This window comes from Equus asinus, chromosome 5, assembly GCF_041296235.1.
Source record: "Equus asinus isolate D_3611 breed Donkey chromosome 5, EquAss-T2T_v2, whole genome shotgun sequence".
NCBI lineage: Eukaryota > Metazoa > Chordata > Mammalia > Perissodactyla > Equidae > Equus > Equus asinus.
Window position 1 is genome coordinate 60,516,839 of NC_091794.1, and position 18,964 is coordinate 60,535,802.

Sequence of the window (18,964 nt, forward strand, 5' to 3'; positions counted from 1 at the left end):
TCACTGAAGGAAATCACAGGAGAAACCATGGCAGGCACTTGCTTGGTGCCAGACTCCACAGAAGGGGCTGCTGCTCCTGCTGCGTGTCCTCACGCTTATAGCTTCAGTCCCCAGTGAGGAGACTCCCTGCCTCTCCCCTCGCTGGCCTGTGGCCTTCCTGAGTGTGGAAAAGTACATGAAAGCAAACTGTTTTCCTATTGGCAAGACAATTTAGCGACTCCATCTAGCTGATCCTGGTCCTTGTCTTCGGTGCGGCCAGAGCAGTGGTCTCTGTGGGCAGCAGAGGAGACGCAGGCCCACTCAGAATTCTGGGAAGGCTCTGGATGGGGTTCATTCATTCAATACTATATGTTAAGCTCCTACTACACTCGTACCCTTTCCTACACACTAAGGGTGTCCACTGAAGGAAGCAGACACTCTCCCTGGGGCTCAATTCTAGCCTGAGAGCTAGAAGCTCACTTCTGGGCATCATGAGTATTCATGCCCAGAGGACGTTAGATGTCACACCCTCTTGGCCTCCTCTAGATATGGACGCATCCTCTCATAGTCAGACCACGATGACAGACTTCAAGGACCAACTAAGACCATGAGTGGTGTTGGGTCCAGAGGGAGGGCCTCCTGTGTCCACAGAAGGGGCTAGGAGACCATGGGGACTGTGGCTATGGATGGACCGGCAGACCCTGGATCTCACGCCTCTTGGGGTTTCTGTGGGAGGCCTGAGGTCTGCGGTCTTCCCTACAGGAGGAAATGAATCAAAGAGACCTGTTCATGGGGTGCCAGTCCCGCCATGGGAAGCAGAGGAGAGGCTGGGCTGAGTCGGCCACTGAGAGACTCCTCGCTTCCACAGTTCCCTCTCCCTCTCCCTGCCCTCTGCACATGCACCTCTCCTAAGCACCGCCACTGGGGCCCAGAACAGTAGGTGGTGAGCAGCCTGGTCACAAATCTGCCTCCAACCTCAGTCCTGATGCTCGAGCGTGGAGGATGGGGCAGGCTATGTCCAGGCCCTTTGGGAAAAGAGTGTCAGGTGGAAGACCAGACTCACACAGGCTCTCTGTTAGATTGGCTGATGACCAGGCCTTCCAGTGCAAGGACAGCCACCCAGGGATTGGAGTGGCTGGTCCACCCTCTGGGGCTCAGGCACAGAGAAGGTGCTGTGGGAACACAGTGTGGAACAGCAGGCCAGGTCTGTGACTCTCTTCACACATGCTTCTCCCCAGTGTCCTCTCTCCCATCTGGGGCCCCCGGCCTCAGGAGAACTCCCAGGATATGTGGCAGATGCTGCGCCACTCCAGGATCAACCTGACGTTGGCGTATCTCCAGGACCTCTTGCCTGGCTCAGTCCTGAAGCACCAGGCCACCCCTCTTCTCATCCAGGTGGACCTTTTCCAGGCCACTGAGTTGGAGACAGAGGGTAAGGGAGACCGTAGGCTTGGAAGACTACCCCAGTGGGTGGGTCATGACTGGGGATTCATTGAAAGACAGTGGGATCTTTCCTGTTTGGGGAAAGGCACATGGAAAGCAACTTATGTAGCTGACCCTTTCTCTTTCTCCATCTCCTGCCCCAGCTCCAGCACTTCTGCCAGGTGCAGAGGCAGAAAAGGGGCCACATCTGGAGCTGGACGGAACTCCAGTTCTATTTCTGCCGTCACTTCTAGCGCTGGAACCGGCAGCAGCGCCCTCAGCTGCTCCAGACCCCGAGCGAGTGCCATCAGCAGCCCCAGCCCAAGTGCCAGGTCCTGAACTGGACTCAACGGGACCAAGGGGTCTGCTGGGATTTCCACCTCAGGCTCCAGTAACAGCCGCAGAATCAGCTCCGGTTCCAGAGGCTTCCCACCCCTGTCGAGTGACCGGGAAGAAGCAGCCCGATGGGAAGCCTAGCCTCATGGCCTTCTCCCCAAGGGAGGTGGCAGAACAGCTGACGGCCATTGACGCGGTGAGCACCCGGGCTCTCAGGGTGGGGTGGGGCAGGCCACCCCTGTGCCATCAGCTGGCCCAGACCTGCTTTTCCCTGTGGCGGTTCCTGTGACCTGGGTCCAAACCCAGCTCCACCACTTCCCAACCATGGGATCTGGGCAACTCCCCAGCCTTCGTGTTCCACCCTCACACTGTAGAGATGGGGACCAAGAGGCCCTGCTGGACAGAGGGGCTGAGCACATTGAGTGAAGTAGAACACAGAGGAAGCCTGGTGGGGCTTGGCCCGAGAGGTCGGGGAGGAGAACTCACTGTGTGCAGCCAGGAACTCAGGCGGCCCAGCCATCTGCTCGGGATGCTCAGCAGCCTCAGCATTTGTGATGCACCAGACGTGTACTTCACTAAAAGGGAGACAACCTGACAAAGCCCGTGGGTGTAGCTGGCACAGGGGAATGTGCAGCGGAATGGGGCCTGGGACCAAGGATGCTCAGGATGCAGGGAGATGCCCCCTTGGGAGGAGCCAAGCGGAGCAGCCCTCTGGAGCTTGCAGTTTGTGGGGGTGGGCTGTGTGTAAATGCTCCTGTCCTTTCCCCACCAGTCTGGAGTCCCGGGTCCTCCTGTGCTGGGTGCTCTCAGTGGAAGAACAATGAAAGCGAGGGGCTCCCACCACGCTGAGAACACATCCTCAGCTTCCTGAGCCCCTCCTTAGACCGGTGACTCCTGCTTGGACACTAAGCTGGGCTGTGGCAGGGCTGAGTGACACTCCCCCTCCTCCCCAGGAAGTGTTCAAGAACGTCGAGCCCTCTGAGTGTCTGACCTCCACCTGGGGCAAGGGAAAGCAGCCCGGACGTGAGAACGTGGCACCCACCGTCTGGGCCACAGTGGTGCAGTTCAACAGAGTAGTAAAGTGTGTCATGACGTCCTGCCTTGGGGACCCAAATGTGACGGCCCGGGGCAGGGCCAAGGTTCTGGAGCGGTGGATCGAGGTGGCCAGGGTATGCGGGGGGAGACCCTCTCCAGAGCCATGAAACTGCCCCTTCTCCTTGATCAGCTCTCAGGACTGAAGGCTGCACTCTAAGCCCCTGCACAGTCGCTAGGTCCTTCCTGTCAAGGGCACACTGACCTTGACTCGCATGTCCCAGTGGTGGGATGCTCACTTCCTCCCTGGCTCCTTCCTACTTTGAGCGAATTTCCTCCTCCTGGAAGTGTTACTCTTTGGTCCACCTGTGCCCACCCTGGCACCCTGGCCTTCTGTCCCACTCAGGAGGGGAGAGTGGAAGGGAGGGGGACTGAAGCCAGAGCGGACAGGGCTCCTGCTCCCCCTCCCAGCTCCTCCTCTCCCTTCTCAGGAGTGCCGAGCCTTGAGGAACATCTCCTCCCTGCACGCAGTCCTCTCGGCTCTGCAGAGCGTGCCCATACACAGACTGAAGAAGACCTGGGGGAAAGTGTCCAGGTGGGGAGGCCTCTCCACAGGAGGACCAGGGGGAGGAGGGAGCTCCCGCGTGTCTGCCATTGCCCTCTCGTCAGCTGGGGCTTCCTGGGTGGCAGTAAGCCCTGGGCACAGGGCCTGGGTGGGTGTGCAGTGTCCCTGATCCTCACTGGCAACTTAGGCCCCCAGTTCTGCTTCAGGAATCAGGTTCCCTGGATGTCACATAGTAGGTTGAACCAAAGTGGAGATTTTCAAGTGTTTGCCATACAGCAACAGAACTCTGTGCCCAGTGGAAAACCAAACTGGTCAAAATACAGCTGCTGCATAGAAAAGGGAGTGGCAGCCCCAGGTGACCAACATGAGAGCCCCCTCTGCAGTCCCATGGTGACGTCAGTGCTCAGAGGACACCCACGAAAATCCTCATTCAGGCAGTTTGGATTTTCCAGATTCTCATAGAGAAGGGACTTGCCCTTATGCCCCCTGCCCCATTATTCCTGAGTTTCTCCTTCCTCCTTTCCCCCCTCAGGAAGAGCTGCCGAAAATTTAAAAAGCTCTGTGATGAGGACAACTCCCTTAGCTGGGAGCTGCTCATCAAGGTAGAGTGGAGGCTGGCATGTGGAGGGAGAGGCGGGGTGTGGGGAAGGGGGAAGGGGCAGGATGTGGACGGTCATTTCTCACTTGGAGTTTCTGTGTACAATTCCAGTCTTCCCTGGATGAACAGGAAGATGGGGTATGTTTGGTCCATGGGCAGGTGGGGGAGGTGTTTGTGGGGTGGGAAGCCCGGTCATGGCAGGAAGTGGGGGTGTCTGGGCTGATCCCGGAGGGGATGCTGAGCTGGCCGGTGGAGCAGGGGCTGCCTTCCATTTTGGTCCACGCTGTCAGCACTTAGATTCTTCCAGGCTGTTGCATGGATGGGGTGGACGGGCGTATGTTTCTTCCCTGAAGCAGCTCAGTGTGTCTTTAGGAAGCCAGGCCCCCACTGCTCCTTCTGTCTTCACCACTTCTCCACGAAGAGGGCACACTGCCTGCCCTCGGGATGGGCACTGCCAGGCATTCCCCCAGGCCAGGTGGACAAATGGGCTGCCCAGCCTTGAGTCTGAATGACTGGAGCATGACAGATGTTTGTGCATGTGTGACTCCCCACTGGCCCTACCACGGTCCCTCCTAGTCTGTCCCTGTCAGGAACACTCACCTGGGTCCTAGTCAGCAGTAACTGGTGCCCAGGTGGCTTATGGGAAGTGTCCAGGAAACTGGTGGTGCTCAGTGGATCTTTCCTGAGTGGACCTCATAGGCTCCACATGAAAGAGAAACCGAAGTGTCCTCTCAGCCCCGCCCCACCCTTTCACGCCGGGTGGGGTGAGAGCCAGAACCATGTAGACCGTCACTGACGCTGAGTCCTCAGGAGACCCTGCGAGGTAGGGGGAGTTTTCACACTTCCCAGCTGAGGAGGCTGACTCAAGTAGGACAGGCGTTCGGCCCAAGGTCACACAGCGAGAGTGTTGGAGCTAGGATTGTTCTAGAATCAGAGTGTGCTGGAGGATGGAGTAGCATGGGTACCAGCTGACTTGGTTCAGACGTCCAGGGCTGAGGTCAGAGGGGCTGAGGAGAAGTGGGGTGAGGGGAGGATGGCCTCCTTGACCCTGTCCTCAGTCCTGGCAGAAGCAGCCCTCCAAGTTTGCCACCCTGCTAAGGACCCTGCAGAGAGGCCGGAAGAGGCAGCAGCAGCAGGTGAGTGCGCCTGTGGGGAGGGGCTCCAAGGTCAGAGGAGGGGACTCTGCCCTCCCAGCTGGGGGCTCCAATCCAGAGAGGGGGCCTTCCTCCTGCAGCCCTCCTCCTGTTGCCGCAGAGCCTGACACCCACCCTTAGAAGTGACCAGGAGGAGGGCCTGGGGAGCTGCAGCAGGATGGGTCGGGAGAGTGGAGGGGCCAAGGATTAAAGGCCCTGTGACCAGCCAAAAGCAGGCCCTGGGAGGTGACCAGGAGGAGTCTGGTGTTCTTGGAGGGTGAGGGGTGGGGATTGAGGGCTGGCTATAAAGGGTTTGAGGCTGCTCCGTGTGGGGACCCTGGGCTGGGCCAGGAGGCTGAGCATGAGGAGTTTTCAGGGGAGGGTCATGGGGACACCTGAGACCAGGGGCTCATCCCATCTAACCTCGATGGCACAGGGCATCGTCCCCTTCCTGGGCAGCATGCTAACTGACCTGATCATGCTGGACTCTGCCATGGAGGATTACGTAAATGTGAGTGAGCCTGGGTGCCAGAAGGGTGTGACCAGGTTGGGACTTGGGAAGACACAGTCTCAGCACCAAGACCTGAGTGGTCAGAATGTGGTAACTTCCTGTCATGACTGCCTCCCTGGCTTCCCTGTGGGCTGAGACAGTGTGCCCCTTTTAGGGATGAGGGAACGAAGGCTCCACGTGGAACCCGTCCCGGGTCCCCAGGCTGGCAAAGCAGCAGAGCTGCCCGCCTGCAGAGCTGCATGGGCTTTGTTGGAGGCGAGAGAGAAGTCGGCCTCCAAGTCAGGCAGCACACTGATGGAGCTGTCCCTTCCTGCCTGAGGACTCAGCCTCCCTGTCTGTCATCAGAGAGGCTTGGGCTACAGGGTCCTTGATTGTCGGCCCCCATGTCCTGACTTCTCTGGAGCCCAGAGCCTGGCCTGGGTCCAAGTCCTGTTTTCTGTCATGCCCAGCCCCCTCCTGGACCTGGAGCAGGGCACCATGAGAAGGGGTGCACCCGGGGGCTTGTCATAGCTAGGGGGCTCGTTCTGATGGACTTTTGCTGTCTACCTTCCAGGGCAATGAGATCAACCACGAGAAAAAGATAAAGGTGAGCAGCTGTGGGCTTCCATGTCAGGGAGGAGAGGGGTGTTGAAACCAGAGACACCGCTGGGCAGAACTCTCCTGGGCTCCACCCCCTGTGTCTTACATTTATTGAGAGTGTTGGGTGACAGAGAATTAGGAGACCCATCCAGTAGGGGGGTGGGGGCTGCGGTGGGCATCAAGCGAAACTTTGTGCAGGAGGGCCTTATACCCATCTCTGAGAACAGGTAGGACCTGCATGGAATTGGAGGGAAGGAGGGTCCCATGTGAGCAAGGACCCAGGACAAGTCCCCTTGCCCCACTCCTCACCCCCTGAAGACCCTGCAGCATCCCCAGCAGCCTCTGTCGGCATCGTGTCCTCTCTCTGGTCCCAGGAACACAGCGTGATGATTGAGATCGTTCAGCTCCAGGAGGCTGCAGAGAATTACAACCTAGAGCCCCAGGAGCTATTCAGGGCCTGGTTCTGGGACATGGAGCAGCTCAGTGAGGATGAGAGGTGAGGCCAGCCAGGAGATGGGGAGGAATGGGTGGACTCTCCCTGCTGGCCAGTCCGGAGAGCCTGAGTCCATGGCTCCCTTGTCAGCCCTGACCTGTCCCATGGCTATGGCTAGGGCACCTGGACTCCAGCTGCTGGGCAGATGCCGGGAGGGACACCTGGGCTGTGGATTGTGGGAGGCTCACAGGTGCCACTCTGTCCTGTAGCTACATCCTGTCCTTCCTTCTGGAGCCCCCTTCCTAGTTGGCCAGCAAATCTCTCCAGGCCCAGAGAGCACGGCCATCATGAAGCTGAGGAGGGAGTGAGTGTCCCGTGGTCATATGTCCTCTTCCTTAGCACTGGGAACCCAGCTGAGTCACTCGGGGTGCACGGGCCCCACCACCTGCCACCCTTCCCGGAGGCCAATTTCCATCTCTGTAGGGGTGAGAATCACTGCTTGTAAATAGTTCATGCCAGATTTGCAGACTGTTGTATTAAAGTCCTGTTTCTCTTAGAGCCTGGGAGTGGTGGTTCTTTCACATTCTGTGCTAATTTAAACGCTGTCCAGACTCTCAGATTCCTCACTGGAGTAAGACATTTTGCAATCATCCGATTATTGTATGTGGGAGAGGGGGGAAGGTGCAGCTCTTCCCTGGCTGCTGAAGGAGACCCCCAAGTGCCCCTCCTCAGAGGACAGGTCCGTGTCAGCATCGTGAAGCTGGGCCAGGAGCAGAGACAGCCCGTCAGACCCCTGAGATGGGAGGTCGAGGTGTTTTCTCAGGCCGAGCATCCACCACGGAAATATGGGGGGCCCTAAAGCCACCACTTGCCAGGCCCACTCTGTGCCCCAGGGGTGGGGCTGCCCGTCCACACTCTGGAGGGAGAGGAAACATTTCCTGCGTCTCTTGTGGACGTGTCTCTGGACCCCATGTTGGGAACTTGTAGTTTTCTAGTTCAGCCTCTGGAAACGCATCAGCTCTAAGTGGGGAAAACACGTAAGGAGATCAAACCGTGCGTGTGGAGAGGACAAGGCCAGGGGAAGGTCATTTGTGCAGGGACTTTGGGCAGGCAGGACCTCCCCTCCTCAGTGTCCCCCTGGGGCTCCATGCTCACCCTTTCCCTGGCCTGGAATCCTGCTGGGAACTTGTCCCCGGCTCCGAAGTCCTCTCCCTGCTCGTCTCCTCTCCAGGGGAACACTTGTGGTGCAGCCGTCCAGGCTCCAGCTGGGCCCCATTCCCGACACCCTCCTGCTCCCTGGGACCCAGGACCCCAGCCCCTGCACTTCCTTCTTCACTCTTGTCAAGTCAGAAGTCCCCTCAAGGCCCCACCCTCCCTCAGGTGCCTCACAGCCACTCCTCCCTGGCTGGCCTGATGGACCAGGATGGGTTCTGACAGGCGGGATAAGGGTCCATGTACCTGGCCAGACGAAACCCCCACTCGGTCCCTTGCTGACCAAGGTGACTTCCGGGTCTGTGTGGTGCTGACGTCCTTGGTCTGGGAGATCCGTCCGTCACACCCTGAGTCATGTTATTCCTGACTTGTCCTACGTTCTGGCTGGGCCCGAGCCCATAGACCTTTGCCCCTGGGATGGCTGTGCTCTCATCCACAGTCTTGTGCTGTGGTTACCTCCTGGGCTGTGTGAGCCATTTCTGTTGGGGGTTTGAAAGCTGAGGCTGAGAGGGGCAGGTGTAGGGATGTCCTCCAGGGGAGTGCCACCCAACTATGATCTCTGGGCATCCATGGACACGGCCTTGCCTGTTTAAATCCTGAAGGGCTGGCAGTATGGGTGGACAAGAGCCACTGCGCTGAGTTCACCCAGAGTCCCCACCCGGTGATCGGCAGCTCAGGGGTCACCGCCGAGTATTGTGAACGTGCTCCCACGGAAACACCCAGTCACAGCAAGACCCAGATGACTTGTTTAGCGGTTCAGAGCTCTCCCCTCTGGATGGAGGCTGCCAGTGGCCCTCAGACACACAGGGGGCCTGGCCTCTGCCAGCGTGGCCTTCAGGCTGCGGCAGGGACGGAGCACACATCCTGGTTGCCCATGGCCTCCCTGACAGGGCACAGCCATCCAAGAACGTGACTGGCTACACGGCAGACCATCCTTTACCTCCAAGAGCAAGAGAAGCGCCAGGACCCAGGGCTGAGCAGGGCCGGGGAAGGCAAGAGGTTTAGGTTAAGAGTCTTTGTGCGTATCCACTCATTTTGCCCTCAGAATAATTTGGAGTGTTGTGGGTAATATCCCAGGTTTTTAATAACGTAGAGGAAGCACAGAAAGGAGGAGTAATTGGCCGTTGTCACCCACACCATCTGGCCTGTCCTCCTCAAACCTGCCTGGGCTCTCTTGCTCCCTCACCTCCGCTTTTCTTGCCCGCAACTAGAATGCCTGCCCACCGCATCTCTGCCCCCTCAGAGAGATGGCTTACCCAGGGACTCCATCTTGATGCAGGGAACCTGTTGTCCTCGATGTGACCAGGGCCCAGGTCAGTTCCGAGTTGGTCCCCCTCCCTTGGCCGTGAGAGACAGAGAGAGCTCATGTGTGCCTGATTGTCCTACCAGATTAGAGGCTGAAGTCATGAATTTCCTTCTATCCCACCCACCATCAGGCCCAGAAACGAAGGAGCAACTGGAATCTTGTTGGATTGGGGGCACATTTTGTGCCAGAGAAGAATAGCGTCACACAGTTAAAGGGTCCTGGTGGGAGACTTTACGACGTTCTTCAGTGACACAAAGTTCTGCCGTGTAGTCTCACTAGCTGTTTCTTAACAAGCATCCCCCCAAGGCTGCTCCTGACCACAGAGAGTGGGAGTCAGAACTGGGCAAAGTTTCATCATCAGAACTCTTCACTGGTCTGTGGTCTTTTTGCCAAGAGAGTGAAATAGACCAAGGGAGACGTCCCTGCTCCCCGCAGTTCTCGTGCCATGAGTGCCATCCCACCCCATTGCAGGGGACAACTGCTGGGTAGTCGGGCCTTCTCTCAGGGGCAGACATTTTGGAATGGCCTGGGAGCAGATTTGGGAAGTCAGCGTCAGCTCTCCGACCATGTCTCCAGAATCTTCACGAGCTCACAGGAAGCAGGACCTGGTTTTGAGTTTCTGAGCATGACTACACTAAGGTGGTCACTCAGGGCCTTGCCCAGGAGGCACCTCCTCCTGGAAGCAGCCGAGATGCAGGGACCTAGGCTAGCATCAGAGCAGGTGGCCTGGGGGAGTGGCAGCTTGTCTGTGGTACTCAGAGGCTGTTTAAAAGCACCCTGGATGGTAGGAGGTGTGAAAGAAGGAGCTGGACCCGGACTCGTGGGGAGCTGAGGATGGCTGGAAGGATGTGAGGTTGTCACACAGAGCTGGGTGTCCACCGTGATGGAAACAGAGGTGAACAGAGGCCAGGGCAGTGCTGAGTGTCCACAGACCAGTCAAAGCCAACTGGTGGGCTTCCCAGCAGAAGGTAGAGCCCAGTAACAGGGGTGTGAGGGGTGGGAGCAGACAGTACACAGCCTGGAGCGGGCAGGAGTTGGAGGCCCAGAGAGCTTGTGGTGAACAACAGGGCACGTTAAGGAAAACGGGGCCCCGTCTCAGAGAGCAGCAGGCATGCAGCCTGGGCGACGGATGGAGCCTCAAACAAACAGGGCTGGAGCCCTCAGCCAGCACGACTGGAGTTCATTTCCAGAAAAAAGAGAGGCTCCCTGCCAGGAGGACACAACCACGAGGCTTCGGGGGTCCCATAGCCAGGCTGGAGGGGCTAAGCCTCCTGATGTCCTGGGTGGAAGGGCTCCCAGGGCATGGGGTATGGAGCAAGGGGGCAGGGAAGGGGCACCCGAAACACCTCAGGAGCCCAGGGGAGCCTAGGGTGCTTGTTCCCTGGTGTCCACCCCAAGCGTGGATTCAAACGGGAGTGCTGACCTGCTGAGTGGTTCAGGCCCCAGTGCCTGCTGGCCTGCTGCCCCTTCCTCGCCCTGTGGCCTGGGACCGGGATGTGAGAAAAGCTGCTGAGCACGGGCTTGGTGTGACCATGGCCCACAGACGGCATGCCAACCACACTGAACCCTGAATCCAGGAGGCATGTGAGGCCCGGCAGCACCTCTCAGGAGGGCCCAGGATGCGTTTTTCGTGTCCTAACGACGGCAACAATAGTTCCCTAGTGGAATGTGTCCTTATGTGAATGTAGCAATGAGGCAGATGGAGCTGGAAGGATGCACAGAGATCCCATGCTAACCTGTGCATTGTATGGGGAACCTGAAGTGCAAAGGGCCCAGGAGCCGCTGCGGCTCATGTGGAGAAGCTCAGTCACTCAGCGAATGGATGGGGGCGTGAGCGCACACGGGCCAGAAACCAACACCAACTACCTTTGCTCCATGCACATCGCTCTGATTTTGAAGTGTTTCAGCTGAATAGACCATTTTCTTAACTAAACAAATTTCCAACTGATGCCCCCACTGATTCTGAAGGGGCCTCTTTCTCAAACTCTCAGAGCCACGCTGGCGGGCATGAGACCGCTCCTTGTCCTGACGGAGCTCCGCTGCCTCTTTCTGCCTCCAGTGTCCCTCACATGTGTGGCAATCTTCCTCTCTTTTGTCTGTGGGACACCTACCACAGCATGGCTTGATGAACAGGGCATAAGTCTGCTCCTAGGATTTGAACCTGTGAATCCTGGGCAGCCGAAATGAAGCATTTGACTCAGCCACTACACCGCCGGGTAGGTTTTAATGCTTAAATATTCTTACGACATAAATGTGATGGAAAACTATGGCGCCTGTGTATTTTAGTTGGGGATATAACGCCTCCTTACTTTTCTACAGGATTCTGCAGCATTGTCTTGCGCCTTCTCAGCCTCAGCCTGGAATCAGCCTTTTCCTCAAGGAGCACTGGCTCCTTGTATGAGACCATGGCATTAAAAACGTGCATCTGTGAGCTCAGTGTGCTGGTTGCTCCGGGGTGTCCTTGCTTCTTGGCCTTCTCGGTGGCAGGATGCTTAAGTTAGGCTGGTGTGCTGACCTTACCGTGTGTACACTGTCTGCTGTATATGTGTCTATATGGAAACAGCCATGTTTAGATTAAGGTCAACGTCAGTTCAGAGCACGGCTTCCCAGTCGAAAGCATGGCCACATGGAGCCCTCCAGCCCGCGCCCTGCCCTCCCCGAAACCTGCCCCTGCAGTAGTGGAACCCTGGCTCCTGCCGTCTGACGACCACTCAGTCCTTTCTCCAATCCCGGTCTAGATGCATAGGGGCCTCACAGTTATTAACCAGTAACTGTTGAGAAAGAACTTTATCAAGTAGGGTTCTCTGCTTGCTCGGTGTCTTTTCCTGTAGTTGTACAGATTCCAGTCATTTCCAAAGGTCCTTAGGTCAGCACCACTTCCCCCACCACTTGCAGTGAGTTTGTTTCTTCCATTCTCAATACAGTTAGACTCTCTATTCTCATCTGCATGCCATCCAAGGATCCACCCACCTAAATCATTTTACTAATTTGTGTAAGTCAAGATTTGCTCTTTCCACTGTAAAAATCTGGGGATTTCGTCAAAGGCAGAGAGGCAAGTATCCGCCATTAAAGCATCACACGGATTTCCTGACCTCTTCATCCCTCTCCCCCGACCCCAGCCCTGCACAGCTCTGGGAAGCTGATCTGTGGATCAAATTGATAGCTTTGTGTTTGCAGAATGCCATATCAATGAGACCGTACTCTACCCAGCCTTCGCAGATGCTTCTTTCTGTTAGAAAGGTGAATTTGAGATTCCTCCATGTGCTTTCATCTTGATAGCTCTTTCAGTGTTGGCACCTGATAGCATTACATTGCATGGATGTACCTCACTTGGGTGTCCTTTCATTAATGGAAGGTTATCTTTGTTCATTCAAGTTCCCTGCCTGTATAAATGAGGTGCAGTCTATATATGTGTGCTGGCTTTTTTGTTGACGTTCTACTTGAAAACATTGTGTAAATGCCTAGGAAGATGGTTGAGGGATCACGTGTTAAGATGATGTTTAGCTCTGTACGAAAGTGCCCAAGTGTCTTCCACAGTGGCCGCACCACTCGGCATGGGCAGCAGTGACGACAGAGAGTCTGTGCTGTCCTAGCCCCCAGCCATGAATTGATCTCGTCTATTTGTGTGTCAAGGCGTCTCACTTTGTTTCAACTTGCTTCTCTCTAATGATAAGTGATTTTGAGCATCTTCTTGCATGCTTATTGTATGCTTATACCTTCATTAGCGAGGTGTCTGTTCAGATCTTGACCCATTTTTCATTGGAATGTTTGTTTTCTTATTGTTGAATTTATGATGCTTTGTACATTTTAATACAAGCCCTTTCTTAGATAGGCTTCTTCCAAAGATTTCGCACAGTCTACGGTTGGTCTTTTTCTTCTCTTAACAGTGATTGTCACAGAGTGGAAAATTTTAATTCTAACAAAGTCCACCTTAACTGGATTTTTCATTGAAGACTCGTTCTTTCAATGTTGAAGATAAAAGGTCATTATGAAAACTGAGGTCATATCTTCTCCTTTGCTAGTTCTAGAATTTTGATAGTTTCGCAGTTTATGTTTACATCCATGAACAATTTTTGTGAATATTTGTGTCATGTGAAAAGTTGGCATCTTTGTTAAGTTTTTTCCATATGGTCACCCGATTGTGTCATCACCATTTGTTTAAAAGACTAACTTTTCTCCATCAAATTGCCTCTGATCTTTTGACAAAGATCAGTTGCCCATGTTTGTGAGTCTATCTGTGGACTCTGTATTCTTTTCCATTTATCTCCTGGCACATTCTTACCCCAGCATTACACTCCCTGTACCTTTCTAAATCCTGGAATGGGGAAGTGCGGCTTACTCAACTTTGCTCTTCAGTGTTGTGCAGGATATCCCAGGTGCAGAAACGGTTTGTAGATATCTACAAAGTATCTGACTGGGACATTGACTGGGGTTGTGTTGACTCTATAGGTCCAGTCGGGAAGAGCTGACATCTTAATTATACTGAGTCTACTGATCATGGAAGTGAAATATGTCTCCTATTAGGTAGGTTTTCATTGCTAGCTTTTCACAGCCTTTGGTAGTTTTCTGGATACAGATTTGTCTTTACTTGTTTAGATTTTTACGTAAGGATTTTATTTATTTTTATTTTGTACCCTTTTGTGAAGGGTATTTTCTTTTCTTTTAATTTCCCATCATTCATTAGCAGCACAGAGGATGCGCACCGCGTGTTGCACTTTGACCTGTACTTCTTGTTATCATAATCCACTCTCATCAAGGCCTGTGAGGTGGTGCCCATTCCATTTGAACTTCAGAAATTAAGGGACTGAACAGTGTGACCACTGAGCTGCTGTGCCTCGGCTTAGGAGTCCCTGCTTAGCAGTAGCCAGCTTGCTGCCCGGCCGGGGGCACAGGGCGCCCACCACCGCCTTGTTCTGACCGGGGCCCCAGAGACCAGGGTGTGGCGCTGGGTGTGCCACCCATGGACACAGGTTCCCGGCCCGGCCCCAGTGCGACAAGAGCTTCCTGTCCCCAGTATCGATGTGCCGCTCCCTCAGGAGGAGGATGCTCCCTGCCCGCTGCCGGCCCAGCAGGGGCCTGGGTGCCTCCTCTGACACTCTCCTTCGGTCATGCGCACAGAGCTGCATGGTCTGGACTGTTCCCGGGGCTTGTTCTCTACTCCCTCAGGGCGTGTGTTCCTGAGGCCTATTGTGCACAGGATCGTCCTTTATGGGGCTCATGGGACGATCACAGCCCGCTGTGCTGTGTCACAGGCTTATGAGGTTTGTGGGAGGAATCCTGCACAGATTCAGACACACAGGTGCCCTCGTGAAAGGATGTGCAAGATGTTGGGCCTTCCCGGGAGGGAGCTGGGGACACAGGACACGCCTGGAGACTACAGAATTCCCTGGCGAAAGGGAAAAGTGTGCAATCCTACATCCGCTGCAAGAATTGTTAATGCTAAATTTCCTATGACATGGAAGTAGCTGAAAATATATTGAAAGATAAAGATGAGATGTATTAATAAACATTATTTTAATTTTCAATGTTTTATGTATATATCAAAATCAGAAATTATTATAATTTTACATTCCTGGCTTTCAAAAAAGACAAATTATCTATAATATTTGTAAAATGCATTTCTCTGCTTATCTTGTTTTCAAATGAGAATATTGCCGTGATTGACGACATTTTCTCCTAACAGAGGGACAGTCTTAAATATTTCTAAATATTAGCTCATTGAAACATCTTTTGCAGGATTCCAATGTGACTAGAATTGTTACAAAATAGTAATAAATCTAGGCCACTACCAAATGTTTTGTGAGAATGTGATAAGAATATATCCTGAATCAGTTTTGGAGGGGATCCGAACACAATAGTGGTTTTTAAAATACCATTAAAGTGATTAAAAATACTGCTTAAATCGTTCAAGATGAAATATATTAAACTTAAAGCTCCGTTTCAGCTGACCGCAGAGACCCAACAAGCAGGCCTGGATCCAGGGACCAGCCCCACGGACCCACAGACTCGTCAGAAATAATATTTCTTGTTTTTTGTTTTGAGTAACTAAGTTTTAGAGTAGTTTGTTACACAACAAAGGCTAACTATATAAAAGTGAAGAAAAATTTGAAACTGCAAAAAATTTTAATAAGCAAAGAAAAGTCACCAACAATTCCAGCAACCCAAAATAACCAGTGAGAAAATTTTGGTGTGTTTTCTATCATTTTTACATTTATTAGTTATGTAGCTAGAGAGTGAGAGACAGAGTGAGAAACAGGAAGATGATAGAAACGCATACAGAATTTATAGGATGTTATGTAATTGAAGTCTTGCGTTTTCCCCTCATTACCACTAATTAGCACTGTTTCCTGTCATTAACTATTTCTGGAAAGTAGGACATCACTGACTTGGAAACATCTTTCAAACACCACAATTTCACTCCTGGTCAGCCACATGTAGATGTTGCCCGACACTGATGGATGTGTGCGCCTATGAATCCAAGTGCCATAAATCTAGTCTAATTGGGGTAAAACGAAACAAACAGACCTTTATGGGCCATCTGATATTGTTCAGATTTATCTGAATAATTGACTAGGGGGTGAGCTTTGATTGCTTACATTTGTCACTGGGGACAGGAAACAGTTCTTGTGACTCCGGCCTTCCTGGGATGGGCCCGCTGCCCCTTGCTGCAGGACCCAGCCTGAGGGGATGGGAAGAGCTGCTGGAGGAAGCCCTACTTGGCCATTTACTCCCGTACCAGCTTAACCCCCAACCTTGCTCCCTGGGGGCAGTGACCTGGGTGGGCAGACAGGTGGGCAGCCTCCTGCATGGAACTCATCCTGGAGAAGAGACAGCCCTTCAGGCTGCAGGTCTGCTCGGGGGGCCTGGGTCACCCAAGAGGACGGGCTGTTCTGAGGACTGAGGCTGCCTCGGGTTTACATTTGTTCACGTCTGAGTCCTAGGAGAAGAGGGGACTGGAATGGGGCCTACTCAGGCCACAGCTGGGGTGAGGTTCAAGGAGCATGGTTCAAAAGCCACAAGCAGACCCACAGGAAGTCCAGATCTTCTTTTTGGGACACAAATCTCGTCAATGGACTTCGGGAGGAAGTTTCGCCTCTCTCGTTGGCCTCTCTCCTGCCGTCCCCATCCCATCCTCTCCTCCTGTAACACAAAGCTGGGAATTTGCCTGGCAGAAATGGTCCAGCAGCCTGGAGAAATGAGGACAGCCACACAGGACCGTCTTTCCTTGGGGGAACAGGGGAAGTAAGCATGAGAGTATGCCACTGTGATAGACATTTCAGGCTGAATTGACAGCTGCTGTCTTCACTAAAACTCCCAGGGGACATTGGGAAAGCAGGCAGGCTGGTTGTGGTCACCTGTCCCAGTGCATGCTGCCAGAGCTCAGCCCTGGGCATCGGGCACTTCTGCCGTTTCCTTGTTCACTGCTTCAGGGAGATGGGGCTGAGGGCAGGGCCAGGGGAAGTGGGGCACAACGGAGGCCAAGGATGTTTGCTCAAGTTGTACATGTGACAGTCCTAGGGGCCACCTGGAAGTAAAGGGCTGAGTCTTGTGCCCTCAGGAGCCAGTAGAGACAATGCAGTAAACCCTTAGATAAATGCAGTAAGAATTCTGCCTCTTCTCACCTCCAGGCTAGTGTGACTTGAAGAAACCCTGGTGAGACTAGAATGACGTTCATGCCAGTGCCCACGGTCTCTCTCTCAGAACTCTGCTTTTCTCAGTGCTCATCTCTTTGAACATTTGTTTTCCATTCGGCAGCACCCCCTACATGTCAAAATGCTCCTAAACAGCTCATAACAAAAGTCGCAGATATCAGTCCACTGGGGTAATCACAATGCAGAAGTTCAATGAAAACCAAATGTTGTCCTGAACGACGGGCTTTGCCTTTGAATTGTTGGTGGTTAGAATTGTCTCCACAGGCGCTCAGGTTATTGTAACACAGCAGGGCACTCTCAATCTCCCATTATACAAATGGCAGCCTTTATATTATATATAAATTATTATATTTTACTATATATTATAAATTATATATATTATATAAATTATATAAATATAATTTGTAAATTATATTTTATATATAATTTATATATTATATATATAAAAATATAATAAATTATACATAATAGACAGGCAGACCTGTCTATTAGAGGAGACCAAAACTGCATCTCCATGATCATTCCTCTCTGGGCACGTGCATCTGGACCCCGAGGTCACGGCTGGGAATCCCTGAACTCAGAGGTGGGGCCAGGGCGGGCGTAGCCTTTGTAGCCCACCAAGCCCGGACACGGAGGAGCCTGCTGGTCTCGGCAGCGACTGAGAAACGGAAGGGCATGCACATGCTGTTTCCTGGGATCCTGGGGATCCGGTCGCTCGAGGGGAAGAGGTGGGCTTTGCAAAGCAGATCCACACTATCCAAGCTCAGCACAGCCTGGGCAGCCCCATCCTGGCACCGAGTCCTGCTCCTCTGTGCTGCAGGCCCAGTGCAAATGAGGCCTTGGAGATGAAAGCTTCTCCCCATCCCTGAGCGCTCTCTGAATTTCAGGCCAAAAATTCTTCCTGTGTGTACGGCTCTGGAGAGAGGTTCGCGTGGCCCAAAGAGCTTAGTTGTTTATATAAAATGTGCACCATGTCCCGCCAGGTAAGTAGGTTTTAATTTCTTCAGAATATTGATTAATTGACTGATTCATTCATTCATCCACTCATTCATTTACTCATTGAATCAAACTCTGAGCCACGACTGTGTCCCTGGCCCTGTGTAAGCTCCTGGAATATCAAGAAGAAGAAGAAGAGAGCACCGCCCTTGCCCCTGGAGAGTTAGATTCTAATGAGGGGAGACACAGAGGAAGCAAAGCTCCACCAGAGATGGCAAGAGCTGTGGCAGAGATGGAGAAGATGCTGTGCGAGCCACAGGAGGGCACACTGACTCTGCAGAGGAACACAGGACAGTTTGGAGGAGGTTCCTAAATGCTGATAGCAGAATGGCAAGGACAGTGACAACTGTGTCACTGGGAAGATGAAGCAGCAGGGACTCTCATTTGCTGCTGGCGGGAGTCATAGTTGTGAGGACCTTGTTGGAAGTGCTTTGCCCATGACCTCCCAAAGGTAAACATGGTTGGTTTCCTCTGACTGAGCAATTCCACCCGGGGTTTATTCCATGACACGTGGCTGCACACATCTGCCAGATGACTCTTATGGGAATGTTCATCGCCAGTCTACTCACAATAGTGGAGAACTGGAAACAACTCAACTTTCCATCAAATAGGATAGATAAGTAACTTGAGTATATTCACATGATGGAATACTACACAGCAACAAAAAGCAATAAGCTCCTGCCACCTGCAGCAACAGTGTGACTCTCCCAGACATCATGATGAGTGAAAGAGCAGGACAGAAAAGACCACCCACTAGGATCCTACTTCTATCTCTGGTGGTAGACCTCAGCATAGCCATTTCCCAGGAGGAGGGTTGTGACAAGGGAGGGGCACAAGGGGTGGAGGCATGGGAAATATTCTACATCCTGCCCCGGGAGGTGGTACACAGGTTAAATAGTGTCAACTGAGAGAAAGCTGCAGGTGATATTGGTGACGGAGTTCATTCAATACTTGGGGTGAGGAGTGGGACCCCGAGAACCAGTTCCACAGGGTGCTCTGATGGGACTGCTCCGAGGGTGTGAGGTGAAGGGCAGCTTCTGTCTCTTTTACCAACAGTGTACGTGCAGGGAAGAGGAGAAGAGGGAAAAAACTTGCCACTAGATTTCATCTATGTCAGAAAGGATACGGTGCATCTGGGTGACATAAAAAGCATCTTCAGTCATACATCAAACAAGTTCAGAGAAGCTGATGTTATCTACGTGCGGAGGGA

At 53.2% G+C, this 18,964-nt stretch overlaps 1 protein-coding gene across 3 annotated transcripts; it reads left to right on the plus strand.

The window, feature by feature from the left end:
* Positions 1-1,231: 1,231 nt before the first annotated feature.
* On the plus strand, positions 1,232-4,230 carry LOC106828129 (ral guanine nucleotide dissociation stimulator-like). 3 transcript variants are annotated; one of them, XM_070511457.1, is made up of 4 exons: positions 1,530-1,933; positions 3,261-3,364; positions 3,867-3,936; positions 4,044-4,230. In XM_070511457.1, the coding sequence occupies exons 1-4, from the start codon at positions 1,883-1,885 to the stop codon at positions 4,227-4,229; spliced, it is 411 nt and encodes a 136-aa protein (XP_070367558.1). In that variant the 5' UTR covers positions 1,530-1,882; the 3' UTR covers position 4,230. The 3 variants fall into 3 exon arrangements, 1 of the variants encoding a protein (XP_070367558.1); XR_011503758.1 differs by lacking the exon at positions 3,261-3,364 and having other exon boundaries at positions 1,542-1,933; XR_011503757.1 differs by lacking the exon at positions 3,261-3,364 and having other exon boundaries at positions 1,232-1,933; positions 3,867-4,230.
* Positions 4,231-18,964: the final 14,734 nt, after the last annotated feature.

Excerpts from the sequence above, each read along its gene's own strand:
- LOC106828129 (XM_070511457.1), top strand. The coding sequence starts at position 1,883 with ATGGCCTTCTCCCCAAGGGAGGTGGCAGAACAGCTGACGGCCATTGAC. Across the intron at positions 1,934-3,260 it reads AGCTGACGGCCATTGACGCG|GAGTGCCGAGCCTTGAGGAA; the intron begins GTGAGCACCCGG and ends CTCCCTTCTCAG. Across the intron at positions 3,937-4,043 it reads GCTGGGAGCTGCTCATCAAG|TCTTCCCTGGATGAACAGGA; the intron begins GTAGAGTGGAGG and ends GTACAATTCCAG.